General features: G+C 37.8%; 1 protein-coding gene across 1 annotated transcript; it reads left to right on the forward strand.

Moving 5' to 3' along the window:
* Nucleotides 1-22,788: 22,788 nt before the first annotated feature.
* On the forward strand, nucleotides 22,789-24,195 carry LOC131873950 (uncharacterized). Its single transcript, XM_059217134.1, has 2 exons — nucleotides 22,789-23,429; nucleotides 23,784-24,195. Exons 1-2 carry the CDS (start codon nucleotides 22,789-22,791, stop codon nucleotides 24,193-24,195), a joined length of 1,053 nt encoding a protein of 350 aa, XP_059073117.1.
* Nucleotides 24,196-24,591: the final 396 nt, after the last annotated feature.

The raw sequence follows: 24,591 nt of genomic DNA on the forward strand, positions 1-24,591 counted from the left end.
ATGAACGACACAAGATGTCTGCCCAAGTATTGAATTGATCACATAAGTAAAATCAAAATCTTCCAATGGTGAAGAAGCTCTAATACTTAAGATGAAGTGATGTAGGGGCATCTAGGGCTATAGGGAAATCTTGCATCCATTGTAATTGTAAACTAGTTGCAACCTCCTTAGTTGTTGGTTGTAAGTAGAGCAAAGATGATAAATCTGCAAAAGTACAAATCCATGATTGGATGATTGTTATATTGAACCACCTCTAGACAAGATATTATGTAGGCTATTTGTTTAGTTGAAAGATTTAAGGCTAATCCGAAGCAGTCAAGAGATCAAGCAGTTAGGAGGATTTTCAAGTTCTTGAAAGGAACCCCGAATTTTCGTCTTTGGTATAAGAAGAATGAAAAATTCATGCTAAAAGTGTACACAGATGCTGATTGGGTTAGAATTATTGATGATAGGAAAAACAAATGTGGAGGTACATTTTTCTTGGGAGATAGGTTGGTCTCTTGGTTAAGTAAGAAGTAGGATGCAGTATGTCTATCTAATGTAAAAGAAAAATATGGTGCAACAACATCTTACTATATTCAAGTTAGGTGGATGAAAAAAACTCTTAAAGATATTAGAGTAGTGTATGATGAAGCTATTCCCATCATATGTGACAATACTAGAAACATAAATATTTCAAAGAATCTAGTAATGCATTCAAGAACTAAACACGTCTCAATATAGTATCATTTCTTAAGACAAAAGTTGCAGAAAAGAAAGTTAAATTGGAGTATATTTGTACAAAAGAACAGGTAGCAAATATTTTTACTATAGCATTGGCGAAGGATATCTTTCAGTATCTCAAGCTGAAACTAGGGATCATTGCCACTTCTTTCTCAAACTAGATGCATAGATGAGGTGCATCTCTCTAGAGGGAGATTTAGAGCTTCGTCTTTGTCTCCTAGACTAATGTTGTTGTTTCTCTAAGGGCGAACAATAGAGTATGTGATTTCTTTTTGGGTTGTTGGAGAATAGTATCAAAAGGGATGATGCAGAGATTACTATGTCATGTTGTGCCCTTTATCTTTGATGTAAAAGGGGGTAAGAAATCTTGATGTTAGGAGAGAGAGACCTTTTGGTGTACCTATGCTTATTTTGCAAGTTGCCATCAATGACAAAGGGGGAAATTGTTGGAAATCTGAGTTATGTTGTCATTGATGCCAAACTTGGTGGACCAGATGGAGTTTGGTCCAAATATAATCTTGTCCTAATGTAGTTCTATGTGTAGTGTTGCTATTGAGCTTGTGGTGTTGCTGTTGAGTTTGATGCATGTCTTTCTATCTAGTGTTGCTATTGAATTTGTGTTGGTACAATCTATCTAGAAAATTATAGTTGTGACAAGTTCAATATGCAGGAAAGAGTACTTAATGCCCAAGTGGTAGAATGCTTTGCATTCCTCCGGATGGTGAAGATTATATTTTATGTTTTTGGATATATTTTATGTGTTATGAGGATGTTGCATGATTTGTTTTTTTTTGGTTCATAGATGGTAGAAGTCTGTCATTGTTGTTTTTGAGAGTAAGGGCATATGTCAAACTCGTCTAGAAAATGCTTGGTGGCCTTTGAATATTTAGAATCTTGTGTTGTCTTTTGGTGGACATGTTTATTTGGTTTGTGTATAGGTTGAATTGTCAACACAACCTCTCTAGAACCCTTATTGTTGCAAGTATATGACCAGCCTAGAATACCAAGTTATTGGAGCTTGATTGACTCTATATAAGGATTTACTCAATCTACATACAAAATCCACTCTATCTGAATTCTAAAATCCTTTTGGTCGCTCAATGTAAACTTCCTCTTCTAGCTCCCTATTCAAAAATGTGGATTTTACATCCATTTCATAGACTTTGAAATTCTTAAATGCTAATAAAGCCAAAAATATTCTAATAGCTTCTAGTCTTGTATTGCAGAAAATGCTTATTGAAAATCCACTACATCACTTGACCATATCCTTTTTGTACACTAGTTTGACTTTATTTTGGGTCTCTTTACCTTCTTTATTATTTTCATTTCTAAAATGCTACTTATTATTGGTCACCTTATTGTCTTTAGGTTTTTGAAATGACTCCCATACCTTATTATTTTTTATCTATGATAATTCTTCTTCCATAGCATCTTCTCATCCTTTTTTTGGCTTGCTTCTATATAACTGTTAGGTTCAATCTTTGATGATAGCGCAAAGTGTACATATTCACTTGATCTATGCTATTTTCTTCTAGTTTAGAAACCACTATCTTTATCTCATATGATTTGTGTTGCAAATATGATTTCTTGTTGTCTTTGATGTGAAATTTGTTGATCCAGATGTGTAACTCAGTAGCATTCTTTGGTCCGAAGGTGGTCGATCCAATGTGATACAGTAATAATGGGTTAGCTTTGTGATTATGTGGATGTGTGGAATCCATTTGTAAATGCTCTATAAGACTTATAAAGATGTATCATGATGTTTCTAGAGTTTTGATGGTGATTTCTATGATCCATAGTTGATGTTTATTCTAATAGAATATTAAAATAATGTTAATTTTAGTATTAATGCTCAATAGTGTATATTCTATTTTAGTCAGATCGTCTTCGATCTTCTCAGCAGTTTCTTATTAGAAACTTGCTATTCTTGTAAATATCCTTGTATTATTTATGAGCGTCTTGCTCATTCTGATAATTAATCAATTCTTTGAAATCCATTGCGTGTCTCGCATTGTTTTATGGTATCAGAGCTATAGGAGAAATTTTTTCGAAATTTTTTTAATCCTAATTTCCAATTAGTGGAAATTTTCAAAATTATTTTCTGAAAAAATTCATCAAAGTTTTTTTTGCCTAGCTTCTGGGGTTGTATCGTCGCGTTTTTTTCCCGCGACCTGTGTTCTCGACTCGCACGGTCGTCATTTTTTTCCGCGACCTGTGTTCGCAGGGTCGTCGCGTTTTTTCGTGACCTGTGTTCGCGCGCCTGCAGGGTCGTCTGCAACCTCCTGCACTATTCCGCGACCTGCACCCTTCCCTCGGCGTCGCGACCTCTACCCTCGGTGATCGCGGCTCTGTCTCCGGCGGTGTCCGCGGCTCTGTGCGTGCTCTGGGCTCGTTTCTGTGTTCCGCGTAAGGCCATCTCTACTGGTGGCGCGACTGTGTCTTCCTCCCCGAGCCAAGTCTTCTTCGGCTTGCAGACTTTCTATGAAATCCATGGCTCCCACGACCTTCGAAATCTTTTTTCATTTAAGGTGTTTACCTTCTGTTTTTCATCGAAAATAATTTTTTCTTGCAGAATCTTGTTGGGTTTTTCGAAACCTAATCTGGGTGGTTGTCCGTTTTTTCTGGGTGCCTCGATCTTCGTGCCTCGATTTTCGAGCCCGCGGATTCAAATTCTGACAGCAGATTCCTTTTGGGTTTTTCGCACAAATTTGTGGGTTGTCTTTGGATTTTTCTGGGTCAGTCGAACATTTTTTTCTTGGGAAACGTGCACATGGTTTCTCTCACCAATCTGATGTTAGAAGGCAGTCAATGCTTTAATGGTCACAATTACAACATCTGGAAACAGCGTATGTTGACCATTTTTGAATATAGGCGTCTTGACCAGCTTGTGTTGGGAAAAGAGCTCAGTCCTGGTACACCTGGTGCAAATCAAGATAAGTTTGATGAACGCAATCGGGAGGCAGTTATGCTTCTCAAACTCTCAGTGACTGATGATCAGTTACCGCAGATTCCTTCCGGCAAGACAGCTTCCGACATCTGGAAGCATCTGAAGGAATTGCATGAGACATCCGACAAGAGCCGAGCATTCTTTCTAAAGAATCAGTTGTTCTCCATTATGATGGACGAACGTATGTCCTTACAGGAACACCTCACAAGGATTAAGGACATTCGAGATCAGCTCGAAGCTATTGGTCGGACTATGGAGGAAGAAGACATGGTAGTAATCACTCTGAAAAGTCTTCCGAAATCGTATGAACACTTCATTGAGACCCTCAATATTACTTCCACTAATGTTGATCTGAAGTTTTTAGAATTGTGCACCAAACTTCTACAGTAGGATCGCTGGAACCAGCAGTTTGGTAGTGGTACTACATCAACCTCTTCGGAAAATGCCTTCACAGCCCAATCCTTTCACAAGGATAAAGGCAAATTTCAGTCCTCTCAGTCTTCTCAGTAGAAAGGCTCTTCTCAAACACAGGATGGAGCTAAGAAGAAGAATGTGCAGTGCAATTACTGTCACAAGTACGGCCATATGAAGAAAGATTGCCATCAGAGGCTTGCTTCTGAACAAAAGAAGCAGGGAGGATCACACCAGAAGGCGCATGTTGCTGAACATTCCGAGCAGAAGGAGTCTGCCTTTTATGCCTTTATGGCTAAGAGGTCTTCAGATCATGCCAGGTCTTCTGCTTGGTACATCGACTCTGGTGCATCACATCACTTTTCTCATCAGTGTGACTGGTTTACAGACTTCTCCCCTTTCAGTGATTTCGTTGTATTTGGCGGAGGTGAGGAGTATACAGTTGTTGGCAGAGGCACTGTTCAGATACAGTTTGGTGGCAGGACTCTCCTTTTTCTGAATGTGTACTATGTTCTTGGAATGGAACTTAATCTGCTCTCTGTCAGCCAGATTATGAGGAATTCTCCTCAACTAGATGTGGTGTTCAGTGCTCACAAGTGCTCCATCATTGATCGGGAGACTCGTCTTACTGTTGCTGTTGGTCTAGAGGATCATGGCCTATATAGGCTTCTTGACACTGGTGATTCTCCTGAAGTGGCTCTGGCAGCTCATGTTTCTCCTCTTAGCACTTTGTGGCATCAGAGATATGGACATCTCAACATTCAGTATCTCTCTCAGCTATCTCGGGAGGGACTTGTTTCAGGGTTACCTGATATTCAGACTCAGCATCTTGGAGTATGTGGCCCCTGTCAAGCTGGCAAACAGCATCGGACTTCATTTACACATGGAAAGTCTTGGCGCGCATCTAAGGTACTTCAATTACTTCATGCTATATTTGTGGTCCTATGAATACATCTTCTGTTACTGGTTGCAAATACTTTTTGCTTATTGTAGATGATTTTAGTAGAAAGATGTGGGTGTACTTTCTTAAACATAAATCAGATGTATTTAGTATCTTTCAGAAGTTTAAGTCCTTTGTTGAAAAAGAGTCTGGACATAGTATCATTACTCTTAGGACAGATAACGAGGGGGAATTTTGTTCTTCTGCATTCTCCAACTTCTGTGATACCCATGGCATCAAACGCCAGTTGACTACACCCTACACTCCTCAGCAAAACAGTGTTGTCGAGCGTCGCAATCGTACGGTTGTTGAGATGGCTCGCTCTATGTTACAACACAGGAGTGTTCCGAATAAGTATTGGGCTGAAGCAGTGTTTACTGTTGTCTACCTTCTTCACCGTTCTCCTACTCAGGCTGTTAAGGGGAAGACTCCAGAAGAGGTTTGGTTTGGTCAGAAGCCTCAGATCAGCCACCTGAAGGTTTTTGGCTCTGTTGCCTATGTTTGGATTCCAGATGCTAAGCGCTCCAAGTTGGATTCTAAAAGTCAGAAACTCATGTTGACAGGATATAGTGATCACCATAAGGCCTACAGACTGATAGATATAGACACTGAACGTCTTATCTTCAGTCGTGATGTTGTATTTGATGAAGACAGAGGATTCCTTCAGTCACCTTCTTCTGAGCAGAGTTTTGAGGATCAGCCTCACAATGTTCTTATTCCATTAGGTTCGCCTGATGGGAGGGATGATGCAGAATTTATTTTCGATGATGCACTACCTGAGTTCCCTCCGGAGAATAATCCTCCTCTTGCTGCTCCTGTTCCTGATCCTGAGCCTCTTCCAGCTCCTCCAGATGTTCACACTTCTACTCTCCGGCCTAAATGGTGGGCCAAGACCATTGGTGATCTCAGGGATACTGAGCTCATTGAGGGTAGAACCTCCTGTAATAAGAGCAAACAGCAGCATACAGTCAATTTTGCTCTCATGGCTAACATACATAGTGTTTTTGAGCCTCAGACATACTCAGAGGCTAAAGGTATACTTGAGTGGGAACAGGCTATGGAAGCTGAGTTCCAGAGTCTTCAGAAGAATCACACTTGGGCCCTTTCTGATCTTCCTTCAGGGAAGAAGCCCATTAGCTGCAAATGGGTGTACAAAGTAAAATACAAAGCTGATGGAACCTTAGACAAGTATAAGGCTCGCCTTGTTGCTCATGGGTTCTCACAGAAAGAAGGCATTGACTATGAGGAGACTTTTGCTCCTACAGCCAAAATGAGTACCATACGGCTTGTTCTTGCCTTGGCAGCCCAGTTCAGTTGGAAAGTCCATCAGATGGACGTCAAGAGTGCCTTTTTGAATGGCGACTTACAGGAAGAAGTCTACATGACGCAACCCCCAGGATTCAAGGTTGCTGGTCAAGAACAGAAGGTCTGTAGACTAGTCAAAGCACTCTATGGTCTGAAACAAGCTCCTCGGGCTTGGTACATGAAAATTGATAAGTACCTGATAGATCATGGTTTTCAGCGGAGTCCTTCTGATGCAAACTAGTAATGATATTCTGTTTGTAGTTGTCTATGTGGATGACTTAATCATTAATGGCAGTTCAGCACATTTGATCACTGGGATCAAATAGGATTTGTGCCGCACCTTTGATATCACAGATTTGGGACTTCTACATTATTGCTTAGGAGTTGAAGTTTGGCAGACTGAGCACAGTATCTTTCTCTCTCAGTCCAAGTATGCCAGAAGTCTTGTGGACAGGTTCAGAATGCAGGATTGCAAACCTGCCTCTACTCCTATGGAACCCGAGCTCAAACTTTCAGCTCAGTCATCCTCACCAGTTGTGGATGAATCTCTGTTCAGGCAACTAGAGGGCAGCCTCATCTATCTTACTGCCACTAGACCTGACATCAGTTTGTTGATCCTAATTGAAAATTTGACAACTATGATTCTTCTTCGTTTCCATGTAATAACGGGTCGTTTTAGTGTGAATGGTTCGTCGAATATTTGGATATATTCGTAAAAAAAAGAGGACCATATGTGAATTCCCAAAATTCGCCCAAGTTATAATTGTACTTCACATCATGATGGTGAAGGGTCGCAAATCATGTTTTTGAGAAAATCGAGAAACTCTTTGTATTTGTATTTGTAATCCTATGAACGTTTTCAAAGTAAAGGATATGATTCAAAGTAACATGTTGATCTCTAAACTCCAAGTTAAATGATCCCTCGAATCGCCAATAAATGGATGAGAATATTGTATTGTCTAGGATTGTTATTGGCATTCTCGAAGAGTTTAAAGTAAACACGATCATCAACGGTCTATGCTGATAGTGACCAAGTGTTAGCGGCAACATGGTAAAATGGTTAAAAGGACCAATGAACACCAATTTCGAGTTGCGAATGAGAAACTATCATCAAGTTGGTAAAATTATCAAGGGACCGATATGTTTCTTTATGCAAGGTTTTAACATTGACATCTTCTTCATCGGTGAGTTGGCTAACTTTATCAAGTTACCATGTGTTTTGCATCGAACTCACTTATGCATGAAAGATATCGGCAAAGTTGACCAAAGGGTAAACAAGCCAATATCGATAGCCAACTAACTGTTTTCAGTTATGTTTTGGATTACTATCGGCAGCTTGGTTAAGTTGGCTAACATGTCGATCCATCTACAACTGGGAAATCGCTCCACCAAGCTCGTTTTAACGTCCATTTGGCAGAAGGAACCTACCGCGTGGCCGGAAAGAAAGGTGAAAACCGGTTTTTTTTTAACTACTCCACATTTGTTTTGCATGCCGATGGATATGCATGCTATCGTGCTCCACTCGCAACTTCAAGACTACTCGCAGCTATTGAATAAGAAGTCTTCAAACGCCTTGTATTCTGTAGATATGTCATATGTGTATCGATGGCTCCTTTCACGCAGATGCAGTTGAAGCGATGGTGTTGCGTTGCTAGGTCGGGAGTGTGAGCCATCGATGACTAATCGCTGGTAGAGTTTCCTGCTCCTTTGAATGTTCATGCTCGTGCAATACGAAAAGGAATCAATGTGTTATCTGTATGGAGCACCGACGGGTCAAAATAACCAAGCGATAAGATTTCAAACCAGGAAATTAGTGTCTTAGAATATTTGACGCATTCTGGTGGTTTCCAAAGATAATATTTGACAAAGCTCTCTCTACTATTACGCTTTGATGCATGTCCATAACCAGTTTGTAAGCTCCCAAATCTGGTTTTACAGGTACCATCTACACTTTCTTGAGGATCTCTAAAGCTTCTTCAACAAGGTCATTTGGCGCAAACTACAATATTAGCATCTGATGGGATGAAATATCTTTCTGCATTTCATTATATGGTTCAGGCCACTTTGGCTATGATTCGACACTTGCATGCAAAATGTTGAAGCATAGACACGATATGAAAAATGTTGGCAGCCACCTCATAAGAGAGGTCGTCCCATGTAACATAATGATTCTCAAAATTTGCAGTGAGTGGATTTATTGAAAAGGCTTTAGACGTTTGAAAAAAAAAAAAAACAATTGGCACGTTTGGAGCCGTGTTCAATAACTTTGTTTGCATCTTCTCTCCAGTTCCTTAGATAGTATGGACGCTCACAAAGCATAATATAATTCAAGATTTTCATGAGGAGAGCAGCAGAACGGTGGGAATTTAAAAAACAAAGTCTATTACTATTATTTAAAGCAGGCAGGTTCTTCTTTTTCGAAATTCAGTAAGCGATACCTACCAGCGATAGGCAATGAGCGGGTGACTTGTCTTATCCCAGCATTGAAAGCCAAAACAACTGTGATAATAGTTCATGCAGAATTCCCGAGCTGTAGAGTTTCCTGCACGTTTTGCATAATGAATATAGTTGCAATGGTGCCCACCGGAATGTAGGAAGATCTCGCTGAGAATGCCTAGGATCTTTAGAAGATAGCACTTCTAGCGCCACGAGAAAGAACAAGGGTTTGTGTGAGCAATCTACAGGTAGCAAAGTGCAGCGACCTAGAGACACATCGATAGGCATCATGTGAGACACAGAAGATAGTTTGGAATAGCCTGATAAAGTTGCAAAGACAGTGATAAGAGGCTCAGACCAAAAAGAAAACAAAACCAAGACACAGTGGTAGTGCAGTCCAAGCTATTGGACAATTGACTCACAATACTGAAGACATTGACAACATGGATGGTTGATAGAAATCATCAATGAGACGAGAATCTATCAGGCATGGTCACAGCTATCACAACAACCCCAATAGGTCTAATGCGTAGTTCAATAAACAGTGAGGAGATAATGGTCTGAGTCTTTGTCATAATCAGCCCCAAAGAACCAAAAGAAAAGTCATTTTTCCATTCAAAGAAGTGACAGAGAGGTCAATCACAAACCTCAGTTTGAAGAAGGTAACATTTTGTCATTGACTGTCAGGTTAATCATGAGCAGCCATTCAAGGAGGAACAAATGGATCATCCATGATAAAGACAGTAGGTAGATCTTGCTTATGGGCGAGACATAGTCACTTAATCAAGTCAGTCACAAATCTTCAAAGTCTCAAAGTTCCAGTAACATTGACATAGAGGACCTCAATACAAAGGGTTTGTGGAAATACCATCATGAAGTACAAAGCTCAGGAGTACGAGTACGCTCCGATGATCACCACCATGATTCCAGAGGCTCATGATACCAAGATTGGGCACATAAATTTGCAGGAGATCAAAAGGTTCTTCATGGAAGGTGACAGATCAAAATTGTCTTGCAGAGTGGCGGGAAGTGGCTTGATTGAAGCAGCATGTTTTCCCATATCAATTCAATGTGCAGATTTGGTACTAGAATGCTCAAAAAGATATAATCCCGATGTGAGAGAGATAAGAGCTGCAGATGGATCCTTAATGGCCAAACTAGACGGAATTTCAATAGCTATTATTCTTCGTTTGTCATATAAGGAAAAGTTCACTCACATTGATAAGCAAAAAGCTTATAAATACTTCAGCGACAATAGAAGCAAATGCCTTAACAATCTGGCTAAAGAATGGATGGTTGCACCACGGGGAGGACAGTCTCAGCTTCCAAAAACACTCCATCGTTCTCTTTTCATCAAAGAGATTTGTTACTTGATTTTGTTACTCCATAGAGTGACAGGAAGTCCTGACTCCACTGAGTTTGAAATGTGGATGTATCTCTTCATAACAGTCATCTCTGCTGGTAAACAATTCATTGACTGGGGCCATCTCATCAGCAACTGCATACATGACCAGTTAGTGCACTTTAAAACAAGTCAACGTTTCCATATGATCTCTTACTTGATATATGCTATTGCTAATTTGAGGTCATGGCCAGGGTTGAGTACTAATGGTGTCTTGAATCAAGAAACTCAAGTTTACCATTATTACAAGCAATTGCAACTTGAAGAAAGCTTTGTGTATTTCAGGCGGGTGAATGATGCTTTCACAATGTGGGCAGTAAGGTTATTACAAGGAGACATCGCCACCAGAATATCAAAGGAAGCTCCTAAATTGATAAAGAAATATGGAAGTTTCTTCATCCAGTTTCCGAGATTTACCTATCTTCAAGTAGGAGGATTTGAAGGTTATCCACACAAGCTACCCAGATATGTTGATGATAAGCTCATTTTAGTTGAGCTTTGTTGGCAATTGGTTTCAGTTCAAAAGAAATGCAGAGATAGAAAGAATAGAGGGGTAGCCTTTCCCATTTGTCTCGGGCACTATAGATGTGAGTCAAGTTCAAGAGCAGATGAGACAGAAAAAGCTTTATCCAAGGTCAACTTGTATCCATATCAGATGAGGTTTCCTTTTGATAGTAAGGATTATGTCAAGAGCAGCTTAAAGTTAGGCCCTGGCTATTTTCATTTTCCTAATCTCGAAGACTTTTGGGAGGATTGCGAAGACGAATTCGAGGTTAGAAAAAGAGATTGGACCAGGTTAACTTTGAAGCAAATGAAAGATTTCAAGATGGATTGGACCATAGAAGGCATTGAAGATGATGGATCTGATTTGATTGATCCTATCTATTTTGAGCAAGTCCAGTCCCAACCACTTCCCAGTTTGAATTGGGCAGGTCCGGAAATGAGAGATGTTAGAGAAAGAACAAGTTTTGTAATCAAGAATTTTGAAGCCTGGATTAAGAAGAAGATTACTCAAATGACTGCTACCAGACCAATAAAGGAAGCTCCAAGAAAGAAAGGAAGTCAGCTTGAGAGCTCTACGTCGCTGCATTCTTCCTATACTCCAGCTAGGGATACTCCTTCTTACCAGAATACTCAAGGAAGTGATGGAGATGAAGACCCTCCAAGGAGGAACAATCTTCAAAACACATGTGGTGATGAACCCCGACAAAAGAGGAAGAAATCCAGAGAAAAAGACATAGAAGAAAATTCTATTGCAAGTCAAGTAAAGGATCAAGTTCCAGTGGAAATTCTAGATGACACAAGATTTGATGATGGAATGCATTCCATATCTCCCTCAGTTCCTTTTGAATCCCTACGACAAGAAGCACAGCAAAATACTTTAGTCATGGATTCATCATTTCCAAGCAATCCAAGCGATCAATTTGAAGAAATCAGAGAGGCGACTACAACACTGGTAGCAAGGCAGGAAAACATCCAAGAGTCCACAGCAAATTCTTCATTCCCATGGTTAGAACAAAGTCTATTGAAGAAGAGGAGGGTAGAAAAGCTAGTGGTACCTGAATTTAGTAGCATATCTGATCTTTTTGAAAGAGCTGAGAAACCGAAGAAACTCAAAGTATCCTCAAGAATAAAGACTGATCCAAATTCAAGGAATATGTGCTTAGAGATTGCTCAACCCATATCTGAGAAAGATACAAATGAAGCCACCTCTGCGGACTTTGTTGTGACAAAGATTGATATGGGACCTTCTTCTCATGAGTCTGATATTCAGAACTTTAATGTGATGGCAGCCAGAATGGTGGAGAGAAGTGAAAAGGATAAGCAATCCAAGGATCAATTGAAACAACAGGTGCACACTTTGTCTTCTTACTTGAGATCCGTAGTTGATACCTCCACTATGCCACTAAGTGTAGATCGCCAGCCAATTACACCAGAAGGAGTAATTGAAAAGAATGTTATGGATAATCTTCAAAAGTACCAAGCCTATGGAAAGGTAACTGAAGGATGGGTAGAAAAGGTCAAAACTCTCGCATGTGAATTCCTAGTCCAAGCAAAATCTATCCATGATGAAGCCTTAATAAAGAAAAATACTATTGAGAAAGACTTGAGGAATGTCAAGAAAGAGGAGGCAGCCTGGAAAGAAATTGTGAATGATTTTAAACAAATGATAGAAATTGGAATGGACACCCTTGCAACCGAGAAAATCTTGCCTAATAATGAAAAAGATTATCTAGAGATATGGATGGAAAGCATTAACTGGAAACTAGTGATCATAGATCAAGTTTCATCAGAGTTAGAAAAGCTCATGCTTTCATGTGATCAAGTGTGTACCAAACTCCAAGGACAACTCACTACTCTTCTCCCAGATGTGACATTGATGGAAGATTCGCAGGTGTTACAGAATAGCTTCCAGAACATGGTAGATCAACAGCTTTTTAACAAGACAAACTTCAATGAAAATACCATCGAAAGGTTGATTGATATTTACTCTTCCTTGAGAATTTCTATGCCTCAGACACTCAGCATGGTGACAGAACTAAGTGGCATTCATAGAAACTTGAAGACATGGAAAATGAGGATAGCTAACATCCTAATTCCCAAAGGAAAATCCGTCACTTCAGCCATCAGACTTTTCAGAATATTCAGAGACAAAGGACCTGAACAACATAATGTGCCTACAGAAGCGACAACCTCATCGGCAGCGCAAGGAGTTAGCTTAGAATAAGTGCAGAGTTGCATTTTGTATAGCCTTTATTTTTGTTGTGTTACTCGCATCATGTTTTTGTCTTTCTTGTAAATAACTCTCATGATCGAGTTTCCTTTTCTCTCATCTCTATTTTTGTATTGTAATAAAGGATAATCTTGGCTCTTTTCATATGAGGTAGTTATCCTAAGTTCTCATTTTGGGTAGTTATTCTAAGTAGTTATTTCTCCCAAAATTGAGGAAGTTATTTCAAGTAGTTGAGGAAGTTATAAAGTAGTTGTAAAGGTAGTTAGGGTAGTTACCTCAGGTGGTTACCACTTCTCCTATATATACCTCATTATTATTCAATGAAAGGGGATTCCACTTTTTCACAAGCTTTGTATAAGAGACTTGGATAGTATTATTCAAGCAATTAAGCAATAGAGATCAATTTGGATGTGTGTTCAACTTATTCTCATGGGTTATTATCAATTTTCTTATGTTTGATCGATGATTACCTAATGCTTTTCCCTTTAACATTGAATGTGAAGAAGTTTATTTCAAGTTGTGGTATCTCAAACTTGATTATATGGAATTTATTTTAATCTAGATTCATACCTTATATGGCGTTCAATCCTTCTTTATTGTTCGTTCTCTAGATTTTTGAAAAATCCAAATACCCCCATTATACGAGGGAGCTGCCCCTCTCAAACGCAGAGAAGAATTACCATTCTTTTGTGTTTGTGATTCTTCAACTGTTGTGAACGCTTTGTTGCTAATTACAGGGCAAAACAGAGTTTTTCAAGAAAGTTTCTTAAAGCAACAAATCCGTTTACCAACACAGTTTTGCAGTGAGCTACATTTCACGCTTCATGACAGCTCCCAAGGCTGATCATTGGATAGCAGCGAAGCGTGTGCTGCGTTATGTGAGTGGCACTCCTGATTATGGACTTCTGTACACTCGGAGTTCTGATCCTATACTCAGTGGTTACACAGATTCTGACTGGGCAGGTTCAGTTGATGACCATAAGTCTACAGCAGGGTATGTGTTTAGTTTGGGATCTGGTGCTGTCACATGGACTAGTAAGAAGCAGCAGGCAGTGGCTCTCTCCTCGACAGAAGCAGAGTATCGGGGAGCAGTTAAGGCATCTTGTGAGGCCGTTTGGCTTCGACGAATGCTTGCGGATATGCATGTCTCCCAGGCAGGTCCTACTCCCTTGTTCTGTGATAATCAGGGAGTGCTCAAACTCGCTAAGAATCTAGTCTTCCATGAAAGAACCAAGCATGTGGAAACGCATTGTCACTATATTCGACAGCTGGTTGAAGACGGATCCATCCAGTTGCTGTATGTTTCTACCTCGGAGCAGCCAGCAGACATCTTCACCAAGCCCCTTGGTCCTGATAAATTTATAAAATTCAGGGGGTCTATAGGTGTAGTTAATAGATTGAGCATTAAGGGAGGGTAATAGAATATTAAAATAATGTTAATTTTAGTATTAATGCTCAATAGTGTATATTCTATTTTAGTCAGATCGTCTTCGATCTTCTCAGCAGTTTCTTATTAGAAACTTGCTATTCTTGTAAATATCCTTGTATTATTTATTAGCGTCTTGCTCATTCTGATAATTAATCAATTCTTTGAAATCCATTGCGTGTCTTGCATTATTTTATATTCACATGTGATTGTTTTGGCGTAAGTCTGGAAGAATACATTGCATTTCTATATCTACTAGTACTTTGGTGATGCAACTCAAATTTTTAGTGTTGTGGATATTTTTTTATGCTACCTTGGGCATCTAAAAGCACCCTTGGTGATTCACATTACAATTTGGGCAAGTTATGTTAGTGCACATTAACAATACTTGGCCTATAATATTTTTGTTTGTGCGGTTGCATGTAGATCTATAGGCTATGATTTGGGATGGACACGAAGGTGTATCGACATGTTGTGATGCCTCACACATATCATTTTGCCTTCCACATTGTATTGGAGTTTGTTTTTGGGTCGACTGCTTTATAATTGCATATTACATCTATTTGGGTTGACCCAGTTGACGTTATTGAGGTTGCGGATGGTATACAAAGGATGGAATCATTATGGAAAGAAATATAAAAGTTGTGTAGGTTGTGTGAAGTGATTTAATATTAGTACAGAGGTTCGGAAGTCCAACAGAGCAATAGTGAAGATAATTTTCTATTTGTTTTAAATAGTGAATTGTAATCAACATTTCAGTGGATATAGTTACTTGTAGTACAATCCTATTGATGTTATTTTATTGGAAATGTTGTATCTTACCCTGAAGAATTAATATTCAGTGATTGTAATTCCTTATTGTATTTTACCTTAAGGTTGCGTGTCTTAGCTTTGCAAGTCATCTCAAGGGAAGTGAGCTCCTTAGCCTCTAGCCTAAACTTCTTAATTTGATCATCATATAGTGAGAAATTTCTCACCATGGCTTTTCCTTATTTGGACTTTCCAAGTAAAAATCTTTGTGTTCTTGTGTAGTTTCTTTTGTGGTTTTAGCTATTTACTTTAATGGATATATTAGACGAAATAAATTGAGTAAAAGGTTAAATCTAATTAACTTTTAGTGTATATTGATTCACCCCCCTCTCAGCATCCAATAGTGTTCAACAATTGGTATCAGAGCAAGGTTCATGAAATTACAATCTAACAACTTTTAACACTATTTTTTTTTAAAGGGATTCAGATGCTATTGAACAACATCAATGGAACATTGATGGTGTCATAGACATGGATTGACAATTGAGGCATTCTCTAGCAAATCTGGATGAGAAAAAAAATGCGTGCAAGAAAGCTTTAGAGAAAATTTACTATCTGAGAAAGCTACTTGATGAAGGAAGGCTATTGATGATCTTGAAAGAAAGCTACATAAAAATTACAGAGAATGCACTAAACTTGAAGAAGTGAACATGTTAAAAAAATAGTTGAAAGAAGAAAAATAAGAAATTGCCAAAGGTCTGAAGCTTAAATATGGCAGTGATGTACTTGATGTGATATTGAGTGCTTAGAAGAAAAATAAACATAAAGAAAAAATTAGCTTTGAGAAAGGTGAAAGCTCTAAGATTCTTAGCAAGGGAGATATAGGGAAGGAAAATATCAAGGATTAAGTGAAAGACACTAATAAAGATCAACAAGATTTCATTACTATTATGGATAAAAATGGAATCAGGTACTATTACGACCTAACTCCATTTTCATTAAAATATTGGAATATAAAAGCACCTAGAGGACTAATGTTCCTTGGCTTACTTTTGTGAAAGAGAGTAAAGGGATGCTTCTAGGGATTCTATTCCTTCATTGCTATGAAAGGGAATGTGTGAGATATAGGAGAATGTAAAACTATGATAAGAATGCAAGAAAAAGTGAATATAATAGCAAGAATAGTAATTTGAATAATATAGAACTGAGATAATAAGTATAAATATAAGAAAAGAGTTCTATTGTGCATCTCTGATCAAAATCTGAGCTTGAATTGACAAGACCAAGGCATTGTACGCCCTGGTTTGATGAACTGTGATGAGTTATAAACTGATGGTCTGATCTCTGAGACTATCTGAGTAATACATTGGAAACCTGGACCAGAACAAGGATCAGGCGTGGGGCAGCCTAGTCCTCGAGGACAAGGGCATGGGGTGCCCTGGTCCGTGAAAACTAAACTCAATTTTTTAAAGAAAACTGCACTTGTTTGCTAAGATCTTATGAAAATTTCCCGCTTTGACGAAAACTTGTAACTGTACCTGCAATCTAAAAAATGGTGTTGTTGTGGCTATATAGGGGTTTTCCTTAATCAACCCCTTGTTTTGGTCATTTCCACCTTCACCAATTGTCGATATTGTAATTGAAAATGTGTGTGCTCTTGAATCTTTTGTGTTTGTAAGATTGCTATGAGCTAAATGCAAACTAGAGTTCTACCCTATGTGATTGAGAAAACCCTAAATGCTTGTAATGAGAATGCTTTAAATCACAATTACAATGCAAACCTAAAGCATTAATGTAAATTTGAAATTTAATGCGATGTAAATCTGAAGCTCAATATAGAGACATGAAATCCTACCAAATCCTAAGGGTGAGGTATAAGCCAATCGACAGTCGGTGATTTCCTTATTATTCTTCAATATCTCCTATACCTTCCATAATTGATGAAGATTTTGATGAAGACTTGATTGATAGATGAATTTGCAGATCTAAGACTTCGCATAGAGCGGTCTTTTCACTTCACCAGAATCTCCTTCCAAATTTCTATATTAGGGATCCTCAAATGTGGGACATAATTGCTATATATATAAAATCATAAATTTGAATTTAATAAATTGATGGCTTAGAATTCATGAAATTTGACACCAAGTGGGATTTGAATAAGGTAAGATCGCCTTAATATTCTCCGGAAATTTGGGGAAAAAAGTTCAGGACCAAGTAGTCCTATCAACTTTTTTCGATTTTCAAGGGATGCGACATAGTGTGATTCTAATGCTCAATCCAACTCGATAGCTCAAACCAAGATGTGTAGATGTGCGAAATATACCTTGAATAATGAAATTAGGGTAAAATTAAGATAAAATCGGGATTAAATAAAAAGGGGCACACCTAGGATCAAGGGCCCAACTTTATGATATGTAAATTGATGAGAGAAGACTAAGTTTACTTAAATTAATAATTAAATGCCTAAAGAAGTCCTATTATGTATAATGCAATGGGGCACACTAAGGTGGGTGCTAACCTAAGTGTATAATTAGACAACCTAATTAAGGGTGTACAATTTATGGTGCTACAATTACTGTCTTAAACAAGAATAATGTCAAAACAACTCTACTCAAACCAGGTATTCTTAACCTTTAATGGTAATTATTTTTTATGCAATAAGTTTGGACACAAAGTTATTGAATCATGGCTTGAATTTGACGGTCTATATGACATTTTTTTCACTTTCAAACCATATATGATAGTGTAGCGTCCTAAAATTGCGACACTTGCAATTTCGACCGCATTTGGGTCTTCACGATGGAGATGCAACACGGAACCTGAATGGAGACCCCGAAACTTGTTCATGACATCAAAAACTGCATTTTTCAGCACCCTGGCCTGATCCTCCTTGCACCCTGCTGTCCCTGGAGGTGGGACCATGGTGCCCAGCGCCCTGGTCCCCCAGGACTAGGGCGCCCAACGCCCTGGTCCCTGGCCCTATTTTGGGCCCGGTCTCTTATGGGGCTTCGGGTCTTTAAGTTTGCAAATTGGAAAATAATGTTTCCTGGTCGGCCTAAGGTCGGGAAAATCAGTCTATCAGCCCTAATTGACAAGTATATAAACTACATTTCCTCTCCCATTTGAGGAGGTCGGAAAAAGAAAAAACATATACAAGCAAAAGGCGAAAGCGATATTCAAACATTCAAGCATTCAAGCATTCAAGCATTCCTTCAAGCAATTGAGCATTCTAAGTCTCCATTCAAGGCTAAGTGTTGCATTCAAGAAAAGGATTCAACCATTGAAGAGGAGATCACATACAACATACTACATACATTACACCTTCGCATGTAAGAATACAAACATTCTTACAACAAGGTATCAGTACTTGTTTACATTACAAACATTTACATTTACAGCATTCTCATTTCTTGGTTAATTCCAAAACCGGGGTTTGACCTAAAGGCAAACCCCTCATCCCTAACTCCCCAATCGTCCTCTCTTTTCTGTGTGTAGGTTGCAGATACGCGGTTGTAATTGAAGATCTGGAATCCTTGTGCAGAGACGAACAGATCCCCCTTCATTTCGCAGATTTTTCGGAGGACCGTGTGCACGCCGAGCGCCATCGTCCCGTCAACTTTCGCTCAAATTTGTAGAACAGCACCATCTCGACATTTTACTACTAATTCCAGGTCCGCAGTTTCATCCCATATCCCTATCTCTGTTTATAAGCGAATCTTTCCTACTTTACATGCATTCCTAGTTCAATCTTTCTATCTACATTCTTTACAAAAGAGGGTATCCTTGCAATCACAACCCTTGAAACTCATATAGAATCCAATCTTGCATTGCGTGGGATTGGATCTTGTGGGTTTCAACCCCTCTTTTGAATGTAAAGCCTCTCCTAAGTGAAAACCATCAACCCTAGTGACTCCCCCTTCTCTCTCCTTGGAGTTGGGGAGGGGAGAACGACTAGGATTCGATTTTTCCGCTTTACAGATAGACTTAAAAAATTATTGGACTATATTGATTAACATTCTATTTTTTTCCAAAACTATATATATGATACTTAAATTATTAATAAACCGTAGAAAATTATAATAGTAATATATATTATATAGTATTATAATATTTAATATCCGTATGTATTATTTTAGAATGTTTATTATAAAAATACAAATTTATTTATAATATTTTGAAATGGTAAGATAAAGTTGCTTCTAATTTTATAATATTTTTATATGAATTTTTAGTATATATTTAGATGAATTTAGAAACTTGTAATAATTGAAATGATATTTTAATATGAATTTTTAGAATAGTTTCTATTTTAATTAAATACAAAAATTATGGGTATGAATTAAAAAACTTACATATTAAATTTAATTTTGTGCATATATTATTGATTTATCATTGTTTCCTCATTTTTTACACACTCTTTGTCTATATAAAATATCATGTGTGATACAAATAATGAAAGGACAAGGATTTTCATTTATTTCAAAAAATAGCATTGAATTTTAATTATTCTTTTTACAAACTAAATTGTAGACAACCATAATTAAAAAATTTAAAATTATCATAAGTTCTTTGTAAGAGAAAATAATATTTTTAATATTTTTTCTAAATTAAATATTATTTTGAAAATTACTATTTTTCTTAAAACGTCAAATAAAAGACATTGCAATGATGAAACCGTCATAAAAAACTCACATGACAAACATGGGTGGTCATCAAGTTCCAGGCGTATAGTGAATGTAGAAGTTAGATCAAACTTCAGTCATTTAATAGTCAATGCTAATCTTGTAATAAGTTTGGACATAAAGGAAATCAGTGCAGAAGTAGGATAGTATGGAATGAATATATGAATACAAACTATGATAGATATGTTCCGTCATTCAATGTATATTGTTATGCATGCAACAAGTTTAGGCACAAGGCTTTTGAGTGCAGGTCTAATGTCAAATGAAGTGGAAATGGTCTACAACAAGGTTTGACTTGTTATAACAATAATAACTCAAGAAACATTGCTAGGTTCTGCAAAGAGAAGAATAAGAAGATTGCTCGTTTGATAAAGAAGATGAAGATGACATGGGCGAAGAAATTAGATGAGAAGGTGGAAGAAAAGATTGAGGATGGGTCCACACCTACTGAGGGTGCAAATTCCTCTTTTGATAACTAGATAGTATGCATTATCTGAGTGGGAGAATGAAATGAAGATCTTATGAACCCTTTTGCGGTTGGATGTTGAGTTGTTTTTGGCATGGCTGAGTTCGTGAGAGTATTTTTGGAGATTTTTTGATGTTTATGGTAATCCACAGTATTGTTTTTAGATTTTGATAAAACAAAGTATCAACTTTTTGAAGTTACAACGGTAAAATATACTTAAGATAAATTAACCAGAAGTAGGTAGATACAACTGTTAAATTGTATTTTTGAGTTCTTTTTGATTACTTGTGATCTTGTGAATTTGAAGAGCTCTATGGTGCAAACAAAGCCCTTTTGTGACAAGTGTGTTTGAAGGTTGTCTACCCTAGGTTTTCAGCTCATCTGTGGAAGTGCAAAATAGCTACACCCGTCTTTGTTGATATTGAATTGAAGATACAACCTATTTTCAATCCCTTTCATATGTGGCAATGCTGAAAGATAAGGAGCATTTTTTAGGGTTCTGATAGAGGTGGTTTACATAAAGGATGTGAGGGCATATATTAATGAGCCTATTGTAGAGATTTGTCATGTAAAATTTTATAATGTATGGAAAAAACTTATTAAAGATAATTGTAGCATTGTAAATTGTATCTACATACAATTTTATCCTCACCTAGACCTCACCTTTGTGTTTCCTCTTTTAATGCCTGATGATTAGTTTGGTTCTACTCACACCACCTACAAACTTGCAATTCCATCACCTTCACTACCTTCTCCCCAAACTTGAGTCCTGATACTCAGGACCAAGGAGTTGAGCACCCAGATCCTCTTGATCAAAACCCAGATTTGGTCTGCACAATGGTCACCTAAAGTGAGCAGAAAATTTAGTATCATGTTGGCCTACTCCAAAAATTAAATTAATTTTCAGCCAATCAAGTATAAAAGGAGGTCTACTCCACTCATTTCAAACTGAACCCGCCCAATGATCTTAATTACACTCTAGAAAATTCAATTGAGCAAGAAATCAAGCATTCAACAAATATTGGAGAAGAAGTAAAGTCAATTTCAAGCATTCAAAATGGCATCCATGATCAACGTTTTATGTAGACATTGTATAAGACATCCTAAGACCTTTGCATGAGGATCCAAATTTTTTTTTAATCAAGGTAAAGATTTCAATTACAAACATTTTATTTTAGATACACCCTTTCCCTCAAAAGGAGAGTATCTTGCTATGATTTTCCCTTCTATTTATCATTTCATTTTCAATGTTAATTCCTAAACCGGGGTTTGACCTAAGGCAAATTCCTATCAACAATATTTTCCCTCTTTCCATGTGCAAGAAATTGACTCCAAGGTTGTACTCAGGGATTCCAATAGAGTTGACAATGACGAATAGGTTCAACGAGATTTGAATAGGCTAATAAGACCATCTTATTATTCTCCTGAAATTTGTGGAAGAAAGTTTGGGACCAGGTAGTATATTACTTGATCCTATCAGCAAGCTAGTGTTTGAGTCATCTACCATCTCTTCAATATTGGTTGCTTCTTTGACTTTTGGGTGCATTCTTATTTGAAGCAATTGACCCTTCCATTCTTCTCTGCTTTTTAGAATTCCTCTATGTGCAGTTTCTTATATTTTGGGGACGATGCATAATACTAGTACAACCTTTTATATCGAGGTCTCTTACACTTTACTGACTCAAAAATTTTAGTTTGCTTGTTATGTTCTTTCATGTGTGTTGTCCATATTCTTATCAATGTATCTAACCACGTAATATTGGGAGTTTTTATTCTCTAACCTTGATGTCATGCAGATTTATTTGTCTAATCTATTTGTTTTGTAGGTCTTCATCTTGGGGGAATGCTTCCTTGACTCAAAGATTTGTCTTATTTCTCTACAATATCTTTTCAGCATCATGATGTTATTTATGTTCAATATATTTTCTTTACCGTGCATACTCATGTTGATTCACAAACCCGCTAAAGTAGGAGTGAAATGTAGAGGTTAAAATTGCATACCCCTTTGCAATTCTACCTACACTTTTGTAGCCACTTTAGGGTCCATTTTCCTAGAATTTGAGTAGGCTCATTTTAGCCCTTGCATCAACCTTTTTCCTCCCAAGATGCTCAGGACACCTTTTCCAACACCTATCTTCTATCTTAAGTTTCATGTTATCCATGTCCCTCTCTTGTCACTCCTCATTTTTTAGTGTGATTCATATGAACACTAGTGCATCGCGTGGATGTCCAGGTGCCACACATTCTTCCCACGACATCATAATGTTTAAAATGTAGTTCTGCACATTTTGACACTTGTCACATAGAGTGGTCGATGCAAACGGTTCATAATATTCTAAAAAGCTCGCTAGCCTCTTCTTTTCTTCCTATTCTCTCTTTCAAATCTCTCTCTTTCATTCATGCAAGCACTCTTGGCTTTCTCCACAAATATCTCTTTCTTTGGGCTCTCACCACTTTCTCTTTCTCTCTCTCGCTAGCAACAACAGTCTCTAGTTCGCTACAACACTCTCAAGATCTCACAATAATATTCCTAGCTCTATTGGCTTTCTCAAGCATATCTGGTAATATGTTCGGTACCTGCAAGGAAAAAGATTTTGATTTGCACAAAAAATTCAATGGACCAGCAAGGAAGAGGAAAGTAAGAAAGGAAGTTGAGGAGTTAGCAAAGCAAATAGGAATATCCAAGGAGGCTATGCAAAGAGCTAGAGAGAAAAACATACTAAAGGAGGAGGACATGGAAAAACCCAAAAAGTCAAAATTTATCTCCACTCCTCCCAAGCAATCAAAGCCTAAACAGTCTCAGCCTACACCTACCTTCGATGTGCAAAAGTTCGTTCCTCCACCCAAGTCACAATCAACATCAACTGGTGGAGCAGGGAAGAGAAAGAAAGAGAAACCAACAAGAAAATATATAACTACAAAGGAAGAAACTGAAACAGATGAAAAGGTCGGAGAAGTAAAGAAGACAACCACTTATGCTAGACTGGTAAGGAAGCCTCAAACCGGTGGTGCCCAATCAACCAAGAAGCCAAGGGCAGAAGCTAAGTCATCTGAAAAAGCTAGAGAAAGCAAGAAGCAGAAGTCAAAATTGGATGAAGCTCTCAAATTCAGAAAAGTACAAGGTACATATGAAGTTGTGCCCCGAATGACCCTAAAACAAATAATTGATGAAATTCTTAAGGATGGAAACTTGAAGAATGTGCCTGTGTACTATGAAAATTTTGATGATAAATATCAGAGAGAAATTGAAGAAGAAGTTGTTCAATACATGGATATTTATAGTAAGGTATTAATAGAACTATCATTCATAATCACCAAGAGCCTATATGACATTTTGGATGCAACGAGGCATATGACTAGTTTAGAGGATGAAAGGATAAAAGAGTATGTATTAGTAAATTTTTCCTCTGTCATTTCTAAAGATGAAGTTATTAGATTATTAAATCTTGCAAAGGAAAGATTCTGAAGTAAGAAGAGGGTAAATAAGCTTATGCTTAGAAAAATAGATGAAGTCACTAAGGAAATAAAGACAATTTTGAGACAATTTTTGATATATCACAGGATTGATGTGAACCTGACACATGATGACTCTCATCCGAGAGAGCAATCACATGACACATCTATTCTGGAAGTGCATAAAGTTGTTCTTGACAAGCAAAAAGATCAATCATTTGAGAAAGCTATTCTAGAAGAAAAGCCCAAGGTACAGATCACAGTTGATGATCCTGTTGATAACGTTGATGACTCTGATGAAGATGTACAAGATCCTCTGGTGATTGAAGTTGTGTCAGAGAAGATAGCTAAGGAGACAGATGATACAGATAAGGATAAGGATGATGGTGAGAAAGGTGAAAAGGATGAGAGTGCAAAGGTTGCAAAAAAGGAGAAAGGAGAGGAGAAGACAGATCAAGTCCTGGTAACAATGGCAGGAGACACTGTTGCTGGTAAAGGGAAACAAATTGCTACAAATTAAGATGACTTTGGTCAAGGACCTATTGATCTAAGTTTATTATCTCTGATACAAGCATTAAGATTGGCAACTCTCACGCAAGCCAAAGCCAATGGCGACTTACCTAAGTCATATTCCACAGATAAAGAACTGATAACTCTAGTAGGAGATGTCATGGAGAAAATTATGCCATCTTTCAAACTAGACTCATCTAATCCCTCTGGTAAGCTTAAGAGTATGTTGAATGCTATAGGTTCTCATTTTGAGTCTTTGGAGAAGGCAGCAAGTATTAAAGTTTTAAATCAGTTTAATGCTATGAGATTAAAAACATTTTTGAAGATGATTGAGGATGCTAGAGTGACCTTAGTTGCTACTATGAAGAGTATTCAAGATGCACTAGATGAAGGTGGTCAGAGATAC

Source organism: Cryptomeria japonica, chromosome 3 (assembly GCF_030272615.1).
Source record: "Cryptomeria japonica chromosome 3, Sugi_1.0, whole genome shotgun sequence".
Taxonomy (NCBI): domain Eukaryota; kingdom Viridiplantae; phylum Streptophyta; class Pinopsida; order Cupressales; family Cupressaceae; genus Cryptomeria; species Cryptomeria japonica.